Source organism: Trachinotus anak, unplaced genomic scaffold, assembly GCF_046630095.1.
Source record: "Trachinotus anak isolate AG129_WGS33_773 ecotype Australia unplaced genomic scaffold, CSIRO_AGI_Tana_v1 ptg000024l, whole genome shotgun sequence".
Classification (NCBI taxonomy): Eukaryota; Metazoa; Chordata; class Actinopteri; order Carangiformes; family Carangidae; genus Trachinotus; species Trachinotus anak.
In genome coordinates this window covers 15,265,234-15,293,094 of record NW_027273875.1, presented here as the reverse complement: position 1 = coordinate 15,293,094, position 27,861 = coordinate 15,265,234, and the positions used below count along the sequence as shown (strand labels likewise).

Here is a 27,861-nt window from a genome sequence, read left to right as displayed (position 1 = left end):
CAGCAGTGGCTCAGATGCTGAACTTATCAGCTCATGCTCTCGTTGTTGAAACACTGTAAGGTCAGTAAATTCAGATTTGCTCATGTTCAATGGTCATTATCATTATCTGTGAGTTCTGCTACATCGTGCTGCAGGATGGGCCTGTGCTGATATTCAGTAACACTGGATATTGTGATATTTCCTGCCATATGCAAAATTTTTCATAATATAAACTTTTTTTTTGTTTGTACTTTTGTAATTTTGCAATCTGCCCTGCTCTCAAGACTCATCACTTTTACCTAAAAGATACACAATAATAAATTACAATTATATAATTATATAAGTATCGAATATCACGATATATGGGCTGGATGGTATCGAGATATAAAATTTTGGATATCGCCAAAGCCTGTTGCAGGGTTTCTGGATAAACCACACCTTGTTTTCACGTTGCCCAGCAACCTGTGACGTGCTTTGCCAGTTACAATGTTAGTAGAAATTCATTCGTAAGAAATGATCTGGCACTCAGTCACCAGCCACTCCTACTTTATTCCACTGTGTAACACTGGAGGAGGAAATACTGCAGTGCAGCAGCGGGGCATGATACAGCAGAAATGTTGGTTACAATAATAAATCTAAGTACACCGTAACTACACCTTACTCTATTTCTCATCTCTACACTCTGCAGAGCTGTGTCTTACTCTCAGTGTGTCTTTGTCCCGAGCCTTTCCGTTGGTGGCTGCTGCTGCTGTATTCACTCCGTTCCAGGGAGGACAGAGCGCTATTCCCCACACCGTTGGCCTCCATGCAGCCCTGGGGACCACGCAACCTATCCTCCTCTGGGGGCGGCTCCGGAGGTGGGGGCAGGTCTAAACAGACAGAGATGTGGGGGGGGGGGGGGGGGGGGGGGAATCACACATGAAGAATTTCTGAGTTTGCTGCATGTTCAGCAGATGCTTTTAAACTGAATTTAGTGTCAGGTTTGTGTTGCAGAATAGATTAATCCTGCTTTACAAAAGAGGGAGAGCATTTTGTTTTTATCTGCATAATTGAGAGACCCCAGGAGACCAGTGACAGCGTTGTTCTCTTTTAGAAAACAGGGGTACATTTGAATTATAACACTGACGTGCTCATTGTTAAAACTCGAGTTGTGACCATGTAATTCACACGCAGCCATGTGCTGTTTAATTGGTTTCAAGGTTACTGGATTCAAAATGCAGAGCGACTTCCGATTATCATTGTTTCCACCGCAGTGCGCTGGTTATCTGGTGAACATATGGTGTGTGGAGGAAACCAGAGCCTGTAAACTAAGATTACAAGTCGGATTTATAAATATAATCAGGAACACTTGCCACACCGCTTCCTTTGAATCAGAGTTGTAAATATTCAGTCACAGATGGTGTTACAGAATATATCTGTGTCCATGTGCTGGATGACTATAATGCATTTTTATTCACTCACTGACAATGATCAATAAATAGTAACTGAGAATAACTGTGGACACGATTTTCTCTTTGGCAGCAGAGCAGCAGATTCAGCTACTGAGGACATTTGATACATGCGTGTCCTTCAACAGTGTCATTTTCACGGTCATGCAGAATAACACTCTCTCTAATAATGAGCTGTTTCCTGCCTGTTGGATAACACTCACTGAATTTGAGAAAAAGTCAGGAATGAAAAACAAAAATGTCCCTGCAGTGAATCCACACTCAAACCCACTCACCTCCTTGTATGTCTCTTCTGTACGCTGAACTCTTTGACACCTTTTTTTTCACGCGTGATTTTTGGTTGGGAGGTGTGCATGTATCTGCTGGGGAGGGGCGACTGTGCACTGTGCGAGAGAAAAGAACAGCACAACCATTACAAAGTGTTTTTTTTTCTCCATACTGAACACACGCGGTACATCTGATGAATATGGATTATTTAAACTACAAACAGCTCTGGGGTGAAAGCATCGCATATGTTCACATTACATGATGTGTCCTGTGTCTGTGTGTGTTTGTGTACGTGTGAGCTCATGGAGCTGCCAGTCACTTTACCGGGTGTAGTGGCGCTGCCGTTGTCTTCATTCAGAACTGGCCCCTGGCTGTGGACGCAGCGATGGGCGGGACTTTGGCACTGCAGCGTGCCAACCTCTGATGAGCTGTGATGCTGTTGGCTGGAGAGGTTGGGGTTGGACTGGGTGAGCGGCGGGCTTGGCGCCTGAGGAACTGGCACTGGACCGCAGGGTAACCTTCTGCTATGGGAAATAAGGGCAACATGTTACTGGAGAGAAGAAATCAGCTGAATCGGAAACTGAATCTTTGCCTCAGAGTGAGGTTTGTGTTATAAAGGATAGATAGTGTGTGTATTATTTTTATCCTCTGATTGGTGGTGTCATATTTTCTGCCTTCTCCTGTTATTATTTTAAATAATTATAATAAAAATAAAAATATAATAAAAACATGTGGCCACGGGGATTATCCATTTGTCTAACGATGGTACACTTGGATCACTGGATAAATAAAGCTGATACGATGATGTAGTTTTTCCTGAAGAAATTGTTGCGATGGGTGTGAAGTATTTGTAGCTACATTGTCAAAATGAATAACTAAAGTGAGATAATGTGAAGCTGTAGCAGCAAATCCCCTGAGTGCATTAAACTGAGCAATGGTGCATTGAATTGTGAACTGTGAAAACCACTTTTCATCAGTTGCATAGTAGTGCTTTAAAGTCAAACAGAGGAGAAGTTTGACTACATTTTATCAGATAATGCTACTGTCATGGAGGAATTTCTCATTCTTATTGATTTATTTCATCATAATGACCACTGTCCCTCTGCTAACTAGCAGTAAACAGTCAAATCGATTGTTGGTGTACATGTGCTGACATTAACAAACAGTGGATTCAAATACAAGCACGACCATCAGGTGCTGAGCCCATTCACATACCGTGACAGCTGCTGGCCGTCTTGCTGGTTGAGGCGGGAGAGGTCGTGGGGGGCCCGGGTTTCCTCGTGGGGCGACGGGGTGAGCGTGGCAGTAGACTGGTGACTGTAGGAGGTGGCCGGGGAGGAGGCGTTATTCCTCTGCGGGAGAGAGGGTCCATCCTCACAGCCCTCCATCAGGTAGGTCCTCTCAGGGAGGGGAGGACACCACTCCTCGTCAGAGCTACACAGATAAGGAAGAGGGACACAGCTTGATGACAGGGTAAGAGACGCAGCTGGATCCCATCCTTATGTGCTCTTAAAAGATATTGTTGAGGACAACGTGTTTGCTCACTGGTGCCTTCAGATGCAGCCTGCTATGAGGCTATTTAAAGATTAATGCTGTTCTTTCAGGCTCCACTCAACTTAGAGGGTCTGTTGCCGTTGGCAAAACTGCAGGAGGCTAAGCTTCCACTTGGGAGGGATTGATGCTCCAAGTGTGATTCTATAGGACAGTTTTGCCTGGAGGTTGCAGGGAGTGACTGGTAAAGAGGAACACAGCTAACTGTGTTTTAAGAGTTGGAAAAACAGCTAAATCACTAAAGCAATTGACCAAGGCTGAGATAATTGAGTTGTCTGAGCCAGAGGCAGAAGAACAGCGTTCGGTCTGATACTTAATGAGCCTGATAGAGGTGACAGTCCGTCTAAATCATGTCATTTATAGAGGAGCGGGAGTCTGACTCACCCTATGTCCATGTCCTCGTGCTCTGGCGGCTGGTCATCCTGCTCACACTGTTCCAGCTCTCCAATGGGGGGCGGCGGGGGCAACGCCTCCATCCAGGTCAGAGACGGGGTCTTCACAGCCTTACCCATCGCCTTCTGCTTGGGCTTACCTACAAAAAGAGAGAGAGGAACACAGTGATGAGAACAGTGCTGATTAACAATGAGCAGAATTGGACACATATCCCAGCAGGCCTGTGGCTGAATCACATTCTTTTCATTTGACCTTTTTAGAGACCTCCTTTTCCCTGTGTCCTGCTCTGATACTTTGTCATGTTGGTTTATTTATAGTTAATACAGAGCAACAAAATACTTTTTCAAATTCAACCCAATAATTCAATGAAAATGTTCTTTATTTATTTTTTCTTTCTTGTTTAATTGATTTATAATTTGGTTTAAAAAATGTCCAAAAATCTGTCACAGTTTCCTGAAGTCCATGGTCATGTCTTTAAATCACTTGTTTAATCAAACCAGCCAAGGACAAAGAAATGATTAACAAAGTATGAATGAATAAATTAATACGTAAAAATAAATGCAAAACAAAAGCAAAAAAAAAGCAAAAAAACATTTTGTTAATGAGAAATGCTCTTACGTATTTTTACATTTATATAAATGTAGAAATAAATGTAAAAAAAGTAAGTATTTCTTTCATTTATTCATGAATTTATTGATTTATTTATGTTTTTATGTTTGTATTTCATGTATTTATTTATTAATACATGTATTTATTGATGTATTTCTATTTCTACATTTATTTCTTTATTTATTTACATGTCAGTATGTTAATTAGGTAGGCCTCTAAAGCCAGATTGGTTATAGTGGTGTGATTGATAGGATGGATCTACACTCTGCCGTGGCTTGACTGGTACACAACCAGAACTACAACCGGGACAGGGGCCGAGGACATTGGGAATACTGGTGCCAGACAATGTACTGCAGCGAAACACATCCTCAGCTTGTTTTGTTGATACACTGAACAAGGAGGGGAAAGGTCAGGTCTGTGCCGCCTCCTCACCATTGCAGCGGTCCGGTTGCGCGTACTGGGCTCCAGAGGGCCCCGGCTGGGTGATCCAGTGTCCATCATCCTGCTGCTCACCGCTGAGGGCTGGCGCCTGCGTCTGGTTGGTGTAGGGCATGATGGAGGTGGAGGCATAAGGGGTGGTGGAGGTGTGCTGGGCATAGGTGAAGCTGTGCAGGTCCTCACTGGTGGCGTCTATGGTGCTGTAGATGGGGCCTTCGGTGGAGCCGCCCATGCTGTACTTCTCCGTCTGATTCAGGTAGTTGGAGATACCAGCTTCTGCACAGGAATGCAGGTTATATTTAGTTCAGTCTTCCTGATTTGTAAGAGGCCAGTAAGCTCTGTGTTGTCATAAGAAAATCTGCGACAACAGCTATTATGCTATAAGCACAACAACACAAAAACAGACATTCATATTTTCAATCTACCACTGACTACTCCCTCTAACAGCATCCTACCATTGTAGTATCTCTCAGCTGTGTCGTGGTTGGTGGTGCAGCAGTTGACGGCCTCTTTACCACTGTGGACCAGGTTGGTGGTGGGCCAAGAGTCTGCCAGCCACGGGTAGTTGCCCATGTTGCCTCCCAGCACGCCGGGTCTACAGAGACATTCTGGTGTTAATTTAAGACGTGGTGGGACGCAGCACAACACCAAAGACTGTCCAAACAGAAATAAAAGAAGCAGCAAAGCAAAAGCTGCATGTGGAGAGTGAGAAACATTTACAGTCTACTGATGACAGAACATTTTAAAAAGGGAAGACCGAATAAAAACACATACAGAATATAAATAGGATATAATTTAATTACCTTCCATTGAGTCCCGATCCTTCCCCATGAGGGAAACCGACTGCAGAGGACAAAGTGAGGATTACAGTGAGGATTACATTGTGACTATTTTTAATGTTCATTTCTCATTTATCATATTAAAAGAAGAAATCACGCAGGTTCTAAAAAATGATGCCTTTGCCACCAATCTGAATGTCTGTAATTCGTTCAACTTTTTTCATGACTTCTGTCCTAAGTGCGAAAACTGCAGACACAGTGAGCTTCAGGTCAGAAAACCTCTCTTCTTCCTGACCTGCTGGTGTGTAAGCGAAGGAGGCAGTGTAGTGGCTCAGCTCCTTCCTCTTCTTGCGCCTGCAGTAGATCCAGACACTGAAGCCCATAAGGATGACCCAGCAGGCTCCGCCGATGCCTGCGATGAACGCCGGCTGCTTGACCACATCAGTAATCTGCTCGGCCAGACTTACGCTGCTCTCCTCGCCGTCGTTGCTGGTGCCACCGCCGCTTCCGCTGCCTGGCACGGAGGGCTGTTCAGCTGGTGGCTCTGGGGGAAAGAAAACAGGAGCGGAGGAGGGAAAAACAAGATGAGAGGGAAGAACTGAGGGAGAACACAGAAACGCTTTGAGCTAAAGGCTAAAGTCACATGGTTATGATTATGAGGTACAATGTGCAGCATGGTCCACTGTATACCTTGTTTACCATTGTAGCATGTTAGCATGCCAACATTAGGCATGCTAATTAGCACTAAGCACAAAGCATAGTTGAGGCTGATAGGAAAATCAAAGAACTGGATGGATAAAAATTTTGACCTGATGATGGCTCTAGATGAAAAGTTAAGAGATCATCTAACGTACTGAGTGGGCTCATCGTCAGGTCTGAGTTTCACTGTAACCTGACCGGGTGCTTGCAAATGACTCATTACATCACCTCGCCCGTCATCTTTCAGGCTAGTAGCCACATTTAGTAAGCGTGTTGTCAGAGGTCAGGGCTCGGTTTCAGAGGGTGAAATGGCACGGTTAAACGGTGAAAACGTGCACCTGAGGATGAGCAGCCAGGACCAGTGTGCATAACCAATGAACTAACTGGTCACTGTGAAGAGTGGTAAAACATCAACACAGCATCAAATATATACATCAAACTGTCCTCAGAATAAGGTGGTAAAAGCCATAAAACTGGAGAAATCTGCAGTTTGTATAACTTGAATATGACTAAATTAATCCAACCTTTCTAGACTGATGACTCTGGAAAAAAAGTAGACCTCTATCACTTGTATCTGAGTGCCCTTGATCTGATGTCGTCAGGATTCCTCCTCTGGGGAACATGAATATCTGTGTCATTGCAATCTGTTCAATACTTAGTAATCAGGACATTTCACTCAAATGGTAACCTCTTGGTAAGGTCAGGGGAACGTCAAAGTCAGTAGGGGTCATCTTCTGGGTACCGTAAACGTGCACAAAATCTCAATCCATCTAATATTTGATATCAGTTTGCACCAAAGTGGTGGACCAAGCACGCTGTTATTGCTTTTCTCTTTGTGGACTCACTGAAGAGGACGGACACGGGCTGACTGCGAGTGCCGACACCAGCGCTGGTCACCGCTGCCACCTCCACCTGGTAGAGCACACCGGGCATCAGGCCCTTCAGCACAGTGGACAATGTGTTTCCATCCACCGTCCTGTTGATGTAGTAGCGCGTCTGGTTGTCTCCGCCGCTGCCCACGCACCAAACCTGATGGATACACAGAGTTGGAAGTGAGTTTGGTCTGCAGCTGCTCTCTGTCTCTGATGTGTTTCTTGTGAGACTTTTATTTACTTGTCTAGACTCGTCAGCTCAGAGTGTATTTGCATTTTTCTCACTGATGAAATCATTAACTACAGGCTACAATCTCTGATCTGTTCAAAGCAGAGTCACATGTTCCTTGAACACTATCCAGTGTGCTCTACTCTACACTTGAAGTTTAAGAAACACTCAGCCAGAGTCAGGAGAGGCCCCCAAGGGGAAAAGGGACCCCTGATGGCCCCTCATAGTTCCACATTTTGCAATGACAGCTATAAACTCCCTTAAACCTCCCATAAAGACACTATACAGTGCACTGCTGCTGCTCCTAACCCCGCTTCAGTGGGGCCCCTGATGATGCATGCTGTAGCTCGCATCTACCCATTGTCTGCACGTGAGGAATTCAGGGAACAAATTGTAGCTTCTACCAATATTCTGCAGGTGAGGGGTGGGGTGTTCTGTGCTTTGATGGGCTTCTTTGCCTAGGCCCCCCCCCCCCCCAGAAACTGGGATTGCTACTAGACACACTGCCAGGATTTTTATCTCTATGTATTTTTTTTACTCACTGTCCTCCACTAACCCTATGCTTCCTTTATTCTTCATCATTTTTTTCATGATTAGTGGAAATTTAACGAAGTAAATCTCATTAGTTGTTACATTTTATACATTAAGTTTACGTTGTGTTTTCTAGCAGCTTTGTGTAACTTCAGCTTGTTGCTCTTGGACTGTGTCAAACAAGTGACTCGACTCCGCTGAAGCGAGGTGTGTTTACCTTGTACTCCTGGATGATGCCGTTCTGCATCTCGCTGGGTGGAGGCTCCCAGGAGACGCTGATGCTGGAGCTGTTGCTTAGCTTCATTGTTGCCACTGTAACGGCCCTGGGTGGGGCACTGGGGACTGTGAGAGGTGGGAGACAGCAACAACATACTGATACACAGCACAATAACAAGCAGAAAAATTAACAAGTGAGTGAAAACTATTTAAACTGCAAAAACTGTGATCGCTCCAGGCAATAAAAGTGACGACATGTAAAACACAAGTCAGGAAACATAAAAGTGAGCTGTAGCAGGAGGGAAATTAAGTTTTATCGAGTGCTTTTAAAAGTTAATCATGTTTTTTTTCTTCTTTTTTTTTGCCAGATTAAGCTACACAGGCTGGTCAATACTGTCGGTAAACACTGATGGCAAAAAAACCCTGTTCACTTGTGTTTAATCTAGAGTTTGGATCAAACGATATAAACCTGCTGAGGACCTCAGGCTGGATTAGGCTGAATTGAATGAAAACATGGATCAATATGAATGAACCCAAATTGAGGAGGATAGAAAATTAACCCCTGAGATTCATGTGGTGCCGCGCAGACTATTGAACAGCCATTTTCAAGGTCCTGCAATGTCAATGAAAACCTTAACTAGTTTATGACAAGAAGTTTTCTCTGAATTATTCTTTACTCTTCAGATTTCTTACCTTCTTCTGGGGTTCGGACCAGCAGTGTTCGGCTGTCCTTGCCCTGGAACTCATCGAAATAGGGACGGATCTTTATCTCATACTCAGTTCCTCTGAGCAGGCTGGAGAGGACGGCGCTGCGCTCCGAGGGGGAGTTGATGTCCTGGAGGAGCCAGTTTCCTCCGCTGGGTCGGTAGAAGAGTCGGTAGCCCTGGACGTACTGAGACTGACGGTCAACCTTGATGGATTGAAGGTGGCAGCGATTGCAAATGAGAAAAAAAAAAGTGGAAGAGTAAATTTCCCCTTTTTCTAACCCTAACTGAAATGCTTCCTCTCTAGATACAACAAAGGTTTGAGCCACTCACAGTCCAGGAGACTCGGATGGAAGCGGTTGTTAGAGTGACAGGCTCCTGAAGCTGGACAGCCACCTCCCCCAGCTCCCTCTGCACCTGCCTGTGGTCCACTCCCTGACCTGTGGGGCTCACGTCTGAGGGAAACACACACATTCACTACTCCTCAGAGCGCTGCAGCCACTGCACCAGCACACACCGTGGTGATTTTCACGATTAGAGATCTGACTAATGTGTTGTTTGGCGTGTGAAGGATGTGGACTGACCTTGTGTCCTGACAGGCTCAGAGATGGGGCTGGGGTCGCTCAGGCCGTAGGCGTTGACAGCTCGGACGATGAACAGGTAGATGGTGTTGGGGAGAAGACCGGTGATTGTGTGTGTTTCCATCTTGACCATGTCGGCTACGGTCTGCCATGTGCTGCCTGCTGATTGGCTGCGAAGAGACAGACGAAAAAAAAATTTGATGTTCTGTTTCTGTTAAAATATGTAAAATATGTCACTGTGGAAAGATGAGTGGTGGTTTATACCTTCCTATACTCAGCCTTTACTCATGTAAAAGTAACACACAGTAGAAAATACTCCACTTCTAAAAGTCAGGTCGTGAAAATGTTATGTTAGCATGTTATGTCACGCTATGTTGGCATGTATAATATCACTTGGTTATTATCATTATTATCGTAGAATGTATACAAAGATGGACGCAGCCTCTGTGACGTCACCCACAGGTTTCTGAAGAGCAGTTCTGAAGCTCAGAGTGAGCTGCTCCACTGTCGCCATCCTGGCAGCGCCTGACTCTGCCTACCTCCCAGCTAATCCAAAATGGGCAAAGAGGTGGAGCATGTGTAGAGCTGAGACTGAGCAAATGCTCACCCACTTGTCACTCAAAAAGGCCATGTCCTCAATTATGTATAACTTTAAGCCTTAATAAAACATAAACAGGTGAGTTATATAAAAATTCACCCGTGTACAGTTGTCATGAAGGAGGAAATTATCTATAGAGACCAAAACAATTTTTGTACCAGGCCGTGTTTTATGTTTATTTCTGCTGTAAAGTTGGACATTTTCAGCTGCATGCTTAATAACTGTGCATTAATGTTTAAGCATTTCACTGATGCACTTGTATTATTGTATGAGGCTGCAACTCATGATTATTATACAGCTTAATTCATCGTTATGGATTAATCTGATGAGTAAAACTTCAGGAAATGAGAGATGTCCATGACAAATTATCCAGAGTGCATAGAAAATAATCCAAAATGATTAAAATATTTATGAGGAAAAAGAAGCAAATCCTCATGTGAGAAGCTGGAAACATTAAAATATTGCTCATTTTTGTATGAAAAATGCATTAAACCACTATCAAAATAGGATTAAAACCTCTACAGTCATTAGTTATTAGTCAGGTGACTAATTGTAACCAGTCCTAAACTCTAATTGTGTTTACTGCTGGATAGTCAGTTGGCAAAGCATCATGATTTATAAGCTCTTCAAATGTTTTGTGTATAAAATCTTAATTTGTACAGTCTCTCAGGTGGTAGAGCGGTTTGTCCACTAATCGCAGGGTTGGTATTTTGATCCCCAGCTCCTCCCATCCACATACAATGTCCCTGGGCAAGACACTGTAATGTAAGTGTGCAGTAACTAGTAGCTACAGCTAAATACTCAAGTAAAGTGCCTCAGATCTGTACATGAGCACCACATATACAAACGTGTGACAGCTGTGTGTCTGCACCAGTTTCATACTGCATTCAGCAGTGCTTTGCAATACTGATTTGATGTGCAGCTACACAATTAACCAGTGCATGGGAAGATCTCAGGGCAATAGCAGCATCTATTTTTGGCTTCCTCTAATATTTCCTCTCTGGTAAACAATAGCAGATGTGAGCAAAGTCACTCAGAGAAGTGAATATTTCCTTCAAACGATACAATTTGCTGTCCTGATGAATAATGTAATGAGGCTTGTAAGAAGGCCCAGCTGCCTGCAGGAAACAAGGGCATATTCTTGGCCTTGTGGTGCTCACCCAGATGCTTTATCCCACCACACCTCAAACCTGTTCCCTCCCCCTCCTGTCTCCCCTCTTTCTTGTCACCTTGGCAGAGCAGCAGTCACAAAGTCCTCCCCGACCATTTGTTTTCACACTTTTAGATTTTCCCTGAGGGTACTGTGGAGGATCGTGGTGAGCTAGCTTCAGTACTGCACTGCACAATTAGACCAAAGAGGAAAATGACTCATGAATAGTCATCAAGTGTTTGAGTGTGTGAGTGCGGACTGCCCTGCACCAGGCACTAGAATCAAGGTAACTTTGTGGAGGAAGATGCTTACAGGGAGTTCAAACACTCACACACAAGGCTGTGGCCCCAAAAGCGAGGAAATGAATGCAGTCTCACCAGGAGAATGGAAAGTCTGCCTTTGCACGTTAAATAAACACTATTACACATTTCTCCTACAAACAAACCTCAGCACCTCAGGCAGGGAAATGTTATTGCAAGCATCCCAGCGCTCGCCTCCAGCTGCTTTACAAAAAATCAGTTTGTGTTACTGGGAAACGCTCAGCCACCGGCCTGGGCCGCGGTGTACGTCTGGATCTGATTAGGCTCTGCCGGTGTTCCCCTCTTTATCAAATTGGAAGGACACATTTCCCCGTAACGCTGCCGATCTTCATCTGGAGGCCTACTCCCATCCGCAGAAACCTCCCATCCTGCTCTGCTAAATCGACCTCCCCCCTAATTAATCCAAGGTGAGCTTCCTCTCAAGTGACAGAGCCTGAGGGTTTCTGCTGAGGTGCGTTCAGGTTCATGAGCGTCATCTCTGCATGTGTGTGAGCACCAAGGAGTCTGGATAGTTGTGTCATCCATTCCTGACCAAACTGTAGTTTTTCTTTCTTTTATATTTCTTTTCTTTTTTTCTTTCTCAAGGTTGAATCATTGTAAGTAAATGTGGGAGCTTGGCTGGCTTTACAGGGCTGCAAATTGTGAACCAATCTCATTTCAAGTGGTTTTCTCTTCTGACAACAACAATAACACTATTGCAGTGAAATAATAAAAATTGATAAATAAAGATATTGTATCAATCCAGCCTTGACGGCTCAATGGAGAAGAGGAATATGCGGCAAAATTTCAAGAAAAAGCAAGCAGGTAGAGAGCAGTGAGTGTACCTGATTAAAAAATTGCTTGCAATGTAGTGAAACTCACCTGAAGGCCTCGATGATGTATGAGGTCACAGCAGCTCCTCCCTCGTGGGCGTTGGGTTGCCAGGTCAGAGAGACGCTGTTCTTGGACACATCTGTGACTATGGGTTTGTGCGGAGGACCTGGCAACTGGAAGGGCTCTGTGGCCTGAGCCACCGACGAGTCTGCACTCTCTGGATGGAGGAGTGGAGGAGCAAACAGAGAGGGAGGCAGGGAGGGGAGAGAATGAAGAGAGAGGAGGAGGGAGCACATTTGATTACAATGCAGCTTTTGCCTTTAGCATTACCGCTTCATAATGTCCTCTGTGTCGTCCCGCTAATGTTGACTGAACATTTGCATCACCCTCCCTGCAGGCCGAGCTCCTCACTTCTAACAGACTTCACAATTCAGACTTTACGACGCTTTTCACGACAACTATTAGATCTTAACTAACCATTACGGCCCTAATAGTCAAATAACAAACTTAGGTGTCATCAGAGCAGCTTGTTAAGTCGTTATTCCTTCATTTAATGCCACTAATGAAATGTCTACAGCTTGAAATATTTTATGTGCTAATGCCTGTGCAGGAAATAAGGAGGGCACAGCCTCGCTGTGATTCAGCTGAGCTGCTGCACCATATCTCACAGCTACATCCCTGATGTGAGGGCATTAGCATGTTTTAACCTTTATTTATTCACTGAAAAGTCTATTTCAACAACATTAGGCTTCACACCCACACACTTAATCGACATTATTATTTGCAGTCTCCTCTGTAAAAGCCTCAGGACCATCAAGGGTTAACTGCATTATTTAAACTCACTGTCAATTAAATGGTCCCAATCAAAACTACCTTGTAACTTGGACTTTTTAAAGTAAAAATCAAACATTAAGAATTACTTCTGTGCGCATAAACCAGCTTATCTGCAGTCACATTTCACTGCGTTACTGATAAGTTCAATGCTGTTCATTAAAGCAGTTAAATAAAGTGTTGCACTTTTGCAAAGTTTCTCAAATTAATAACCCAACAGAAACAGGAGGTAAAAACAGGAGCCATAATAAGGATTACTTTCTGTCTTCATACATTCCAGCTTTTCAGCTGCACGGAAGGTTTCTGTTAATTACATATGTCTGTGTTGTTATACGTTGCCACTTCGTAGAGCTGTCATTTGCATGTTTAAATCACGCAGAGACAATTTACCTTTGACTGTGAGCACTCCACTCCAGCTCGTCTCTCCACTGGAGCTGGATGCCAGGCACGTGTAAACCCCAGAGTCCGTTTCCTGGCAACAGTGAGATGTGTATCATTAGTTTAGTGTGTGTGCTCGTGAGAGAGAGTGTGATACTATGTTAATGCACCCATTAGCAGTGATTGAGACTAAATGTCATATCTCTCAAAGCAGAATGTTTGTACTCAGAATACTGAGCAGAGGGAAGGAGGTGTGGATGAAAAGCTGGCAGAACAGACGGCTGCAGCTCACACACGGCCGACCAGTTTTCATATCAAAGCCAGATTTGCTTTTTCTCTATCAGTTTGTAGCAGGCTGTGGCTCCCACTGGAGCCGGTGCGTTTAAAAAACGTTCGCATCCAAAATGCTGTCGAGAGCCACCACCCTCTATCTCTCTGGCTTCTTGGAGCATCACAGTGGGTTCATGGAGGAAAGTGTTCACCTGAGCAGGCATGAAAATCACAGATGACATCTTATAAGTTCCTAAGAAGGAAGCTAAGCACGTACCGCTGACAACAGGGGCAGAATTACTGATGCATAGACAGATATAATAACACAAAGGTGAAATATTTGGTCCTTAGACAGGTGAACTTTAAAGGCACACGGGGCCTCATGCTAATGCAGGTGGATTACATTTGCATGGTTTGGACGTGAAGTGCATGCAATGATTTTGATGTGTAATCTTCTTATACATCAGTAACTTGGAAATAATATTTAATTTTACTCCCAACTTTTCAGTAAATGCAACTTTCAGCCAAAACATTATTATAATTGGGCGTATTTACCTAAATAATAATAATATTCAAAACTGCTTCACTTAGAAATCAGTTATTGTTATCTCTCATACATTTTTTCCACATCTGCTTTAATGAACTGCTTCTACTTTGGGCCTTTTGTCACTTGTAGGTACCTCACTTTTTTTCATAAATGATAAATTCTCAGTGGACTTATTTGAAGTCAGAGCTTAAGTCAAGCTGGTGGCTTTTATGTTCCTCGTCTGATTCCTACACAGTGGAGGAGGAGAGTTAAAGGAAGGATCAAAAGACAGAATTTTAATCACCAGCTAGAGGTCCAGAAATTTCTGAGGCACCGGTCTTTATGCTCAACAGCTACTTAGCATTCTGGACAGGCTATGAGCAGATGTAATTAAGAGGTGTGTGATAAATGTGTGTGTGAGTGTGTGTGTTGCACGTACATGTGAATGCTGGCAATTAAATTTTTGGGGAGGCAAGCCAAAAGCTAGACGGGCTGTGAAATTGTTTACAACAGAGGGAGATGTTGGGGGTCTCTACACTAGGGGAATCTCTCAATGTGACACTGAGGTGGTAACGACTCGCAGGAGCAGCACCTCTGAGCATGTTTCTGTTTGTTCAGCTTCATCGCTCCTTATCATTCTTTCTTTATTTCTCTCTCTCTTTTTTGTTTCTTTCATTTTTCATCGCTTTATCCTCAATTTAAGATGTAGAAACAAAACAGCTGATCAATCTGTAACGATCGATGGGCCCACTGCTGGGATGTTGCCCAAGCACCAATGCCTCTACATTTCGGAGTTTGTACCATAGGCTGTAAATAAAGATGGACGTAGCCTCTGTGATGTCACTCATAGGTTTCTGAAGAGCAGGTTTGCAGTGGACCGCCCTGCTGTTGTCATCTTGCCGGTGCCTGACTCCACCTAACTCCTGGCTAATCCAAAAATGCACAAAGAGGTGGGACAAGCGTGGAGCCGAGACTTTGTGGCAAGCACACGCTCATTTATGTATACCTTATATATACCTACCTATATTCAAAAGGTATCAAAAGGTTCTATGAAAAAGTAAGTTGCCGGGAGTGGGAGGTGATGATTATTGCTTGACAAGAGCTTCAGCTATCGTTGCAATTACAAGACAAGAGGTTAAAATATGTCCTCTGAGCAGTGCTATGTCTTCAGGGCAACAGGCTACAGTGAGTTGATGTTGAAAAGTGACGAGATGGGCTGAGGCTAGCTGGTTAGCGTCCTAACTTCAGTAGGAAAAAGACGTAATAGAGACAAGAGTTTTCATTATTTGTTGAGACAGCTCTCAGTGGGTAAAGAAGTTGATGCTGAACTCACAACATTTCTTCCAGACTGGTGAGTTAATGCTAATGATAGCTGTGTCGCAATGGCAAAACGTACAAATAGCTCCTTTAGTGCCTTAAATTCACCATGCAGACATTTTGACCAGAAGTGGATTTATAGAGCAGCTTTATAATGGATGGGTTGCATCAGGTATTCTACCAGCACATACATGAGCATGAATGCGTGCCATGAGAATTCCTCCCAAAGGGCAACAGTGCACATCAACAACTGGTTGTTGCTTCAGTGCATCACAGAAGTTACTGTGCCCCAACAAAACTACCAGCAAAGATGAAAAAAAGAGCAGGAGATATGAACAGTGTGATCCTCAAAAACTCACAAATAAAGGCTTTGCAAATGTTTTGGGATATAAGGTCTTAAGGACATAAAATCTGTTATTGTGAGAAATGACTTTGAACAGAACCACTTTTGTTTATAATATAAACTCTACACGGTAGCTTTAAAACTAGACCCATTATTATGAGAGTCAGCTCGGTGTACAGTGCATGGTGAGGGCAATGGGACCAACTGTTTGTATAGTGATGTTCACTGCACCTGTGCAGGCTGCTGGCTCTGTAAACAGTTCTCCTGTTGCACACTGTGTATGTGGTTGTACAGATTTGTGTGTGTGTGTGGGAGTGTTTTTGTGAATTTTAATTAGTTTTTCAGAATGATTCAGTCTTTTGTTTCTGTGTAGTTCATCAATTTACATGCAAGAACCAATCCACCACAAACACAATTAGCTATCTCTTATTCCCTTATTCTGTGAACACAGCCCGTATTACTCCCATTAAAAACCTTATACATTATGCAGAGGATATGCACGGCAGAGCCTATCATGACTAATGCCTCGCTGAGCGCTGTTGACGCACTTGACCATTCTCCTCCCTTGCATCTGTGGGCCGGCTCATCAGTAACGCTGACAGAGGAATTACTCAAGCCTAAGTGGCTTGTCAGAGTGTCCTGCAGGACACGGGACAGGTGACTCTCCGGCCTATACAACATCCCTCACTGCTCCTCCTCTTTCTATAGGCCCTGACCTTCAGTTGACCTGTGGGCCGGCTGATGATGTGCCTGTCTGAGGGGTCCCCAGATGGTGGCTTTTGATCAGCGGATGGGGATTCAGCATGGAGGGAGGACGGGTGGGGTACACAGCCGGGACACCTGACTATTAATCAAGGCCAGCAGCTCTGGGCACTGTGCGAAACAGATTGCTGAAAAATGGATGAGGTGAGAGGAAGAGAGGAGAGGCAGGAGGGAGGGAGGAGAGAGGAGCTCCAAACTTAAAGAGGGAATGTGTGAGTATTTATTTATTCATAGTAGCTTCATTACATCTTTGACTTTTGGGACATATCTGCACCGCATATCCCAGAAATCATCTGCCAATCAAACAGAGTGAGTTTTCTTTTTCTTTCTCCACCACCTGCTGTTTAGCTATGGGCTCAAATTAGGGTCAAAAAGATTCCAAACAAAATGAATCTGCATGTGTTGAGATTGTGTGAATAAAATCTGTGAGAAAATGTTACGATATCAGTGATGAGGTTACACAAAGTGCTTTTGTGAACATCTGTGTACAGATGTGTAAAACTCAGCGCTCAAAGGTCCCACACTGCGCGAGACGCTCAAGTGACAAGGGCTCTCCTGTGACCCCCCCCCCCCCCCCCCCCCCCCCGCCCCCCCGGTTGGTTTAATCATATGCATGGGTATTAACATTCTGCACAATAGCACAAAGAAGGTTGATAATGATGTCAGATGCTTTTTTGAGCGGGTGCAGAAGGGAAATGTGATTACAGACGAGAACATGCGTACACTGGGATTTAAAGTCAACACATGAACTCGATTTCCTGCCTTAACCTGATTACTCCAGTAATCTGTTTTCTTTTGTGCCCATGTCGTCCTCCTCTCTCTCCTCAGGCTTTGTTTTGGTCCCTCTGTTTCCCAACTGTTCCTGTCCCTTCCTTTTTTATGTTGCCACAACCACGTGCGCCCGTGCGCCCCCCCCCACCCCACTGCCCTGACACTTACAACGCCCACATCAACCGTTTAGCAGAATGGCAGCACAAGCCTCTCTTTAACCACCACCACCACCAACACACACATACACACACATGCTTCCCGTCTGTCCAGGACGTCTTGGCATTCAGTGAGGGACAGAGGTAGTGTGTCTGGCAGAGATCCCAGGGTAATGGCATCTCCTCATTGCCAGGCTATGAGGAACAAACAGACCATCTGTCCCCCTCCAGGGGCCCAGATGAGATCAACTGATTTATACTGATTATTTCAGGGTTAAATGTGATTTATGAACCATGATTTCATTTTTTTTTTCCTCTCTGTCTGATTCTAGCAGAGTCCACATTAAGGGATGTTTGGAGGTTTTATAAAAAATCTCTTTACTTATGAGAATTTATATAAAAGTCTTAAATAACCAGACTGACTGATGTTGTTAGATCAGTATCTGAGAAATTACTATCTACTGTTTCAGGAATATCCACTGTTACTTGATACTGGAGGTGATATTATAGCTCGTTATATATCAAGTCTCCTAGTTTAAAGAGGAACTCCACATTAAATGCTGTACACATAATCACATAGATTCTTTCTAGTATATAAATGTAATACATATATTGTGCGCTGGTCAGAAGCAGCTTGTTTGTGTCTCCCTGGGACTTGAAAAATCAGTTGAGCTTCTGTGACCCCTCCTCAGCCAAGACCCAGTTTGTTGGACTCACAGAGGTTCAAACTGGTGAGACCCAGGACCTGAGTTATCTTTCAGCTCACTATCATCAGAGGCCGAGCGGCACAAGCGTCCTGTCAGTCATAGCTCATCCACACTACGAGTGGCTGATGCAATAGTGATGGTCAGTGTGTCAGTCTGTCTCTGTCTATCTAGCTGTGGCACCAAATTATTAATTGCTGAGATTTCAGATTGCTGTGAAATCACCTAAAAGACATCCGCTATTCTGATCACTGAGAGAAAGAATGGCCAAAACCAGGGGCTGAATTACAGGGGACGCTGGGGGGATCAGCCCCCCCCCCTCCTCGATTGAAGACTTGGACCCACCCAAAAGAGGTAAAAACAACAGTTCATAATAAACCAATCAGAGAGCAGATCTCCCTTTCCCTTTAAAAGCCAGGTGCATTTGCACCTTGGAGGACTGCTATTAAAATCATTATTATTATAACACAGATCCTATTTGTGGTCAGTTGATCACATATTGTGACTGACCAGTGAGTCCAGTCCTGACACAGGCACGCAGCAGCTCTGTGCGCAGCTCTACAACAAAGTAACAGCAGTGACTGACTTATCTGTCATATTATGAGACGTGAATTATTTTGCGGTTCATTATGAAACTGTGATAGACAAATGTAGTAGATGAATGGGAAACACTGTGGCACACGCTGTTGTGCATCTGCTTATGTAGGGTTTTTGTTGGTCACCCGCGCAGTTGCTTTCCAGTGTCTCAAGATAGCAATGTGCTGACAATGCATCTGACCACACCTCGTTTTAAGACCAACACACCCATGTTGTGTGACAGTGACAGGAAAATGACAACTGTGTCAGTCTGAAACTAGAAAAGACATTGCAATTTGCAACGCTTTGCGCCAGCTATAAGATACAGGGCTTTGACTGGACATGGAGTCATATTTCAAATACATCAAACATTTTCTACATGTGAGTTTGCGATCTCTTCTGTAAAATCCAAGCCCATAAAGATCTTCACCTCCGTCATGAGGCCACGTCTGTTCATGTCTGAGTGAATCTGATCAGACTGAACCAGAGTCTACACAGAGCCTCCAACACGGAGTTTGACTTCTTCACATGGGTTCCAGAGCGTGAGGACTTCCAAGTTAGTGCTCTCAGCTGTCAAGTCATTCCCTTTTATTCCCACAGGACATGAATGCAGCATAAGATGTACTTCAGGCTTCTGACTCTCCTTTCACTCAGCATTCTGCTCCTCCATCTCTCTCTTTCTCTCTCTCTCTTTCTCTCATTCTTCCTGTCCTCCCTCGCACTGATGTGTAGAGGATTTAATTACAAGTCTCAGCGATCGTTAATCATTGAGAACCCACAATCAATTAATGTGTGAGGCTCCTTGAGTCGCGCTGAGGCTGCGGTGACCTCAGGTGCTGCTTCTTACCCAGGAGGGAATTCTGGGCAGAATGGATTTCATTAGCATTGAGTGAGATGGCTCTAACGACTGCTAATGGCGCCGCGCGCTCGTTATCATGGCGATCACGCCTTACCGATGCCATTTTGCCACATTCCCCCTCCTCTGCTCTTCTCATAAAATCTCATCATTCGAGCTGGCCGTAAAAATGTCCTCTGTTTAAGTGCTTCACACTGACCCGTCAGTCCAAACTGTGCTGTTTTATCATGTGGGATGTGTTTGTCTTGTGTGAACTGCGTCCTGTTTGATGTGCAAATAGTGATGCATGCGTATCATGAATACATTTTAATGAGTTCACTACAAGGTGAAGGTGTGATGGAATTAAAAGCAGTAATAAATACACAATAAATTAGACTAAGTTGAAGGTTGTCGCAGAAAAGCAGTGCATTTAAAAGGCAAAATAAGACAGCTGTGAAAAGTTTTTTATAACTTCCTGTTTCATTACTCTGGGAGTTCATCAACGAGCAAACCATCTTTCGTTTAAATACCTGGAGGTTGGTGATTTGGAAGGTGCCGTTTTCCATCAAGCTGATTCGACCGTCATTTCCCAGGATCCTCTGGCCGTCTTTCTCCCACTGGATGCTGGGGATGGGGTTGCCCATGATGTGACAGTGCAGCTGAGCAGTGGCGCCTGGAGCTAAGGTGTGATTGGCTGGTCCCTGGCGGATGATGGGAGGAACACGGTCCGAAGGCGCTGCAGGGACGGAGGACAAAATCAGATCACGCTGAAGTTCCAGATAAAAGCTGGTGTCACCAGAGGAGTCTGATAAGTTGCTGACATAAACACATGCTTGACAAACTTCACTGTGGAGCTGCAGAATGAAGAGCCTTTATCACACAGTGTGATGGGAGGGGCTGCTCTATTTTCAAAACTCAGAAGCACCAAAAACATCTCTGTGATGATAATTCATCAGCCTGATGGTGGTATTTAACAGGGTTTAGGAGTCTCTACAAAATAAATAAATAAAAACCCATCTTTAACAACAGAACTGTTAATTCAGAGTGCTGCTCTGACACTGTGGCTTACACAAAATCCACAACATCCTGTCCAGTATTTTCCAATCTCATTATCCATTACAACAAAAGAAAGCTACAGGGCTTCAAACGGCTCAGCAGAACAGAAACCATTTATCCTTACAATAACAAAATAAATGGAAATATCCCATCACATCCTGCTTCTGTTAACACGCTGTTGTATTTTCTCACCACTGTCCTGGAAGACAGACTTAGAGAGAGAGAGAGAGAGAGAGAGAGAGAGAGAGAGAGAGAGAGAGCGAGAGAGAGAGAGAGCGAGAGAGAGAGAGCGAGAGAGAGAGAGAGAGAGAGAGAGAGAGAGACCCAGTGAAGTCCGCTGTTCAGTCTCTGGGCTGCAACGTGTGGATATGTCTGCATGTAAAGCCACAGCCTGTCCTGCCATGTTAGATGTAAAATGTCACTGGAAGAGAACATCCACTCCCAGAGGCCCTCAGGTCGGCCTCTCTCTGGTCCTGCCCCAGTTCAACATGCAAATTGATGACACAGATTTTCAGGCAGCAACATATTGATGCAGTTACCTCCTGTCAGACTGATGGACCACTTCAAGTAGAATCTCAGTGAATATTTATTGGACTTGAAAATGTCTTTTTAATAAACACTATACATCTGGGCAGCCATGAATAATATGGAATATGGTCCTGCTGGATATTTGATTATTCATGGGTTTCCATGCAAAAGTTTCAGGTACTAGAGACATTTAGAGACATCTGATTGGTCCCAGATTCATCCTGCAGCAGGACAAGTCCAGACACACAGCCAGAGTCATGCAGAACTATCTGCAGGGACAAGAGGAACAAAGAGTCCTGCACTAGATGGTCTGGTCCCCACGGAGCCCAGATCTCAACATCACAGGTTCAGACTGAAGAGACAGGCAGGTTCTCCAACCTATCTGCTGAGCACCTGAAGAACAGTGTGCAGCTGCATGAGGAGAACTGGGGCTGCTTTAAAGGCAAAAAATATGTGAATATTGATCGGATTTTTTCTTTGGATAAAGTAAACTGATGTAAAACTTTTCAGGCATTCTGTTTTAAAGCTCATTCAATTTACTTTAGTGCCTAAAACTTTTGCACAGTATTGTTTGGCAGGATATAAAACCCCACGATGTTATAGAATAATGACCAGAGACCATGTGTAGTCAACAGTGAGCAGTCAGTTCAATACCTGATCACTTGATTATGAACTATTCAAATTTAAAGATCTCTACAGGTGGTCTCTGTTACATGTGAAATGGGGCTGCAGTGAGTGTGTGGGCCAGAATACAACAGCACACACATTTTATCTGACCAGTACACGCTGACAGATCGTTGCTGAAACATTGGGCGACTTTGGTTGAACACTGCGTGGTAGTTTCATGAAATCTTTCATCAACTTGTGAAATGTAAAAATAGATGAGCTGAGTCTGCTTTGATTCCATCAGCTGCACCATCACTGGGCTTCACATCAGAGCAATAATTAGACACAATTAACACTATTTACACACACACACACACGTGTGCACATCCCTGTTAGAAGTGAAACTTGCAAATTTGGGCATATTTAATAAATAAATGTTCTAAAGAGCTAGCGTGCTGTCACTGGACCCTCGTGTGGACACAGCCGTCCTGACTTCTTGCTGCAGCCACAGAGACATCACAGAGAAACTCATGAACTTATATGGCCGCGCTCCACGTCTGGACGTCTGTAAGCTCAACCTTAAACATAAACACCACGGTGTGAGTGTACAGCGCACAGAGTTATGCTCAGTTTGTACAAGTCAAATAAATTCCTGCACATTCATAAACGGTTGTGGAAAGAGCTGAAGACTGTTCAGGACATAAAGTCACTGCTTTTCTCCTCTCGCTGCTCCCAAAGCCCTCGACGCACAATGACTGAACAAAACGCCAACATTTTCACTCCCCCTGCAGTGCAGCATTCTCCTGCAGACATGGAGCTCGCCCTCACTGCTGTAGAGAGCTGTGATATCATCAGATAACTCAGGCTAACTGGAAATGTGAAAAGTCAACACAGGGGTTAAGCGTAGACAGAGCTGAACAAAATCCCTGTTTACTCCCTGAGTGTGGGGGGGGTGGGGGGGCTGCAGGGAGGGGGAGCATATGTTGTGGCAGGGCTATTTGCATAGAACTATCACCAGTTGTCCCCTTTGATTACATCAGATAAGGACTCCTGCTGTTTGCTCATTTGAGGGAAGGATATTTTAATTTGAGACAGGTTTGCAGGGGTTTTGAATTTATATGGGTGCACAGGTGGGGGGGTTACATCAGCAGATTGTGAGAAATAATTAATCAAATATGAGGCTGAGGATGTTCGGTTGAAAGACTGGCGAGGAAATCAAGGTGTTGCATTAAGATAGGAAATATTTTTACTTAAAACACACACATGGTGTAAATGTCATGACTTTTTGTCTCATCAGTTTGCAGGGGAAAGTTTCACATTATCAAACATTATTAAACTCGTGGGTAAAACTAGCTGCAATCCAACAAATGCTAATGATCAACAATCATTTCATATTTCTACTGATTAAAGTTTCAGTTTGTTTTCACAGAAATGCCAAAAATGTGTCCTTTACTTTTGTAGAGGGTAGAAGAGTGAAGAGGCAGATGTAATGTAAATATAATATATAAAAATATACAATCATATAATCTAAATATATTATGTAACAGTGCAGGTCAACAATGAGACAAGAAAAGAGGAAAATTCATGATCTTATTTGAACCAAACTGAATTTAGATCTTGAGAAAAGATGTCAAGTAGATTCAAGCTCTTTCAGTCACTCTTCATTCTGTGTAATCAGGTTACGGACCCACCGCCTGCCTGTGTGTGTGTGTGTTGACACTCACCACTTTCCACCTCCAGCAGGGCTTTAGTCAGGATGCTGCCAGCCACGCTGATGGCCTGGCAGATGTAGTAGCCAGAGTCTTTGACTTGGACGTCGGCGATGGTCAGCTCGCCGCTCAGCGACACAGAGAAACGACCCGACTGTGACGGCTCCTGGATGGGGAACAGCAAGATCTGGAGAAGAAAGACATCACGAAGATGAATCTTTTCACTTCCTCATATTATGCATTTTGATGTGCACGTGACTTGTGGACGTTATTTCATAAGAGACCATCTTCCTGTATTGTTGGATGGGTCAACAAAACACAGGAATTTGACACAGGAGAACGGTGTTCGATTCCCATGTGAAAGCAGCAGTTTATGTTGTTTGTATTATCCACTGCTTGTTGTTATTTTTGTAACCACGGCAACAAAGATCGTCAAATGTTGAGGAAGTATTTATTTTAAACCATCAAATCACCATATTTTCCTAAACCTAACCAAGCCATTACTGTAATTATAGTAACCATGGCGACAAAGGTAGGTACGCTGCTCTCAGCACAGTCCGTGTGTTTATTATTGTGACCATGACAACCAAGATCCAGTACGCCTGACACTGTATGGGTGCTATTTCAGGAGACACTGCTATGTGTGGTATCAGAGGGTTGTTGGTTGTTCAGGTTGGAGGACTGATTATTTCGTAACTAGCTTTACTCACAGATGTTGCAATACTGGAAGAAAGAGTCTTGAAAACCTCAAGTGAAAGTTTTCTCATTGCCTGACAAAAGCTGCTCCACTTGCAGCTGTATAAAGAGTATGAATTGTGCAGCCATACACAATATTAATGTATAAATGTGGCTCTCAAATGTTCAAGGACAAGAGCTTTTGGGAACTTGTGCTGACAATTTCATTTAGACTGAACAGATACTTCAAAATAAAGATGCAGAGGACATGGAGGATAAAAAAAGAGGAGGAGCGATGATTGACCATGTGGAAGATGTAGTAAATGATGGAGCTCAGGTCATCTTAGTACTTGTAAAAGAATAGAAACATTTTCTCTTTGCGCAAATAGACAAACCCACAACAATAAACACACAAAATACAGTAATAGAAAAAAAAAAAAAAAGATCAGGTACACGTGACAGAGACGAGATATCGAGGGCGGAGCAGCAGCAGACAGTGGTTTCCAGTTTAAAGACAGTGGCTGGTTTCCTGCAAAAAACACTTCAACAAATGACTGTAGCCAGAAACTAATTTTCACTGCTGGTCCTCTGTGTGCTCTCAGTATTAAAAAATAACAACTGGTGCTCTGCGCCTGTAACTAATCTCTTTCATTACACCTACATCACACAGACCCTCAGCTGTTAGTTTTATACAGCGGGTAAGAAGATGAAGTTTTAGGGCCTTACTCAAAAGCACTTCAACAGTGTACAGTGATGTTACTGTTAAACCCAAAACCTTCTGACAACCTTCTCTAACCATAGCCACCTGCTGACACCAACCTGTTAGCAGCAGTAGCAGCAGTTTATAACCTTTTACACACACACACACACACACACACACACACACACACACATACACACACACACACTTGTACTTCTATCTTTGTGAGAACACTCATTGACATAATGCATTCCCTAGCCCCTTACCCTAACCTTAACCATCACAACTGAGTGCCTAACCCTGACCCTGACCCTAACCTTAACCTAAACCTAATTCTAACCATAACTCTAAAACCAAGTCTTAACCCTCAACATGTGATTTGAAGGTGTCTCAAAAAGTGAGGACCGGCCAAAATGTCCTCACTTTCCCAAAATGTCCTCACTCTGTTAGTAAAATACTTTTTGGTCCTTACTATGTAGTAAGTACAAGTACACACACACACACACACACACACACACACACACACACAGCGATTCACAGCCAGCCTTGTAAAAATCTTCTGCTGGCTTTCACCTTATCTTCCAGCCCTGATCTTCTCTCCTTTTTCATTTATCAGTATGAAATAACTGTATGTTTCCTGGGTGTCTCACTGAAAGGCAGCCACTCTTCCCAACATGCTACCCACATACTTCCTCTCCTCCTCTTCCTCTATGCTTCTTTTTATCTCTCTCCTCCACACACACATTCTCCAGGCCTCCTCCAATCTCCCTCTCCCCCCTCTAATCTGTACCTGGGAGCCATGCTTCAGGCACCCACGCACTCTCATCATGCCTTTCAATGCATTCCAACAGGCTGCAATGCTTATCATATACTCGCCTTTCACACACACACACACACACACACACACACACATACACACCTCATTTTCCCATCATCCACACAGGGTATTATTCACCAAAGCGTGAGTCTGTACAGGCCTGCGTGCCTTCACAAGTGTGTGTGTGTGTGTGTGTGTGTGTGTGTGTGTGTGTGTGTGTGTGTGTGTGTGTGAGTGAGTCACCCTGGCATGAAACTACAGCACATAGTGATAAAAGCAATGGATGACAGTGAAGAACTCCACAGTAAGAAGAGGTGCAGGCTCTCTTTAGAGCACATGTAACTAGCTTAAACTAGCACATTAACATTATAACAATTAGCCTGTAGAGCTCCTTTTTTCCTTACTTTGATCAACAAGGGAATTTATCAGTGTTTATTTACATGTTTCAACAATGGATGAAACTGGCTAAAATAGTTGCAGTGTTTTATCTGAAGTGTTGATATATGTAAGAAGATATATTTGTGGTTTTAAGAACCAAAAACCATCTCAGTGTGGTTTTACATCTCCTCTGTCAGGCTTCAGAAATCAGACAAGAGGCTCAGAGCCTCTCTTCTGATTGGCTGACTGTTTTCTGATTGATCCAATAAAAATATAGCAGATTTCAGGTAAACACTCAGAGAAACCAAATCCTGCAAGTTTGGATGGTGGGTCCAGGTGGGCGGGGCTTGGGGAATGGGTGAGAGCGTTGTCCTGATGGCTGGTTTTAAGGCTCAGTTTCTGAATACAGGCTGTGTACATTTCTCTGTGGACTGAGGCTCTGATACTTTCACAGTATTAATATAGAACCTAGACCTGCTTTATAATCACAAACACATGGACATCTACCTTTAGACTGTATGGGACCTTTAATATTAGCAGCAGGTGTACCTGACCTTTGTTGTCATGGTAACAATAATAAACATTTGGTTAGGGTTGTGAAACGGTGACAGTTTGGTTAAGATTGTAGTTTGTGTAATAAACATGGTGAAGGCAGTGGAAGAGTCATGGACATATTTCACAAATTTTGCAAATTTCGCTGAGTGTCGGTTTCACACAGGAAACAAACAGCAGTTTTTTTCTCGAGCCAGAGGAGTTCGTGGTTTTCATGCAGTGTGACTGTGCACCTGAACAGTGCCTTCAGTTCTTTCAGTGTGAGCAGATCCGGGCTACACTTGTTTACTCCAAACTACAGCGAATAGGAAACACAACGCTGGCTGAATGGATAACCTTCAACTTTTAAGATCTGACCAAGTTCTGAATTGCATTTTTGTTGCATGGAATAATTTCATTCAAAAAGTAGTTTCATGAAGAATGTAAGCGCTTTATACAGTCAGCATCTCTCCTTTGTGCCTCCCAGGTCCTGTGTTATTGTACAGAGTTCATGAAGGCTGTAAAGTGTTGTAAGTGTTTTTTTCTTCAATGCCAGGTTTGTCTTGTAAAAGAGATGAGATGAATCTCAGCAGACCTCCAGGCTAAACTATTTTTGTTTTCATATATTTTGGTGAAAAGTTTGTTTCTCTAAATCCAAAAGCAATGTTAATAGGAGGAAAGCTTTGAAAAAAAAAAACGATTTTTTGTATTGTTAGACAGCTCCTGGAGACGTGTGTCGAAGTCGGTGACCTCACAGCAGTGTTCGCTAACAGATATTTTTTGCTCCACGTGGCTCTCCAAAACCAAGGATTTCCATTACAGTAAGGATTTCAAAGATCAATGACTTTTACAAGACTATTTATAATGAAGTTAAAGTCACTTCAGAGGTGAAAGAAAAAGTATGAAAAATACGGAAGGAAAAACAATGTCATATGCACAGCAGTCAGTGCGGTAAGGGCTGTGTGTAATGCTGGATGTAGGTGACACACTGATTAAGGCTTTAAGGTTGAAACATAAAACTAAAGTTGTTGTCAGCCAGAACCTGTGCAGCACTTTGGCTAAAGAGGTGAACAGCCTGCAGACTGAATAGATGAGGAGGGAAGCTGCACTGTGGAGAGAGAATGACAACCATGATACAAGTTGCACAATATATTTGGATATATACAGTATATACCTCTGATGTGGCCCATTTGTAAAATTACTAATCCCCCTGATT

The 27,861-nt window shown here is 43.6% G+C and overlaps 1 protein-coding gene across 2 annotated transcripts in view; it reads right to left on the bottom strand.

Annotated features, from left to right (window-relative positions):
- The window catches only part of robo3 (roundabout, axon guidance receptor, homolog 3 (Drosophila)), an 86,363-nt gene that overhangs the window by 5,767 nt on the left and 52,735 nt on the right, over positions 1-27,861 (bottom strand). The window contains exons 8-25 of one of the 2 annotated variants that reach the window (XM_071460962.1): positions 23,560-23,731; positions 20,176-20,381; positions 13,399-13,480; positions 12,226-12,394; positions 9,300-9,466; positions 9,049-9,170; positions 8,705-8,921; positions 8,013-8,137; positions 7,009-7,192; positions 5,760-6,008; positions 5,489-5,528; positions 5,141-5,280; positions 4,680-4,961; positions 3,630-3,777; positions 2,910-3,128; positions 2,019-2,215; positions 1,703-1,810; positions 681-848 (exon numbers count right to left, since the gene is read on the bottom strand). In XM_071460962.1, the coding sequence (XP_071317063.1) occupies positions 681-848; positions 1,703-1,810; positions 2,019-2,215; positions 2,910-3,128; positions 3,630-3,777; positions 4,680-4,961; positions 5,141-5,280; positions 5,489-5,528; positions 5,760-6,008; positions 7,009-7,192; positions 8,013-8,137; positions 8,705-8,921; positions 9,049-9,170; positions 9,300-9,466; positions 12,226-12,394; positions 13,399-13,480; positions 20,176-20,381; positions 23,560-23,731 (2,995 nt within the window). Of the gene's footprint in view, positions 1-680; positions 849-1,702; positions 1,811-2,018; positions 2,219-2,909; positions 3,129-3,629; positions 3,778-4,679; positions 4,962-5,140; positions 5,281-5,488; positions 5,529-5,759; positions 6,009-7,008; positions 7,193-8,012; positions 8,138-8,704; positions 8,922-9,048; positions 9,171-9,299; positions 9,467-12,225; positions 12,395-13,398; positions 13,481-20,175; positions 20,382-23,559; positions 23,732-27,861 lie in introns of both variants that reach the window. The other variant, XM_071460961.1, reaches the window with a different exon arrangement.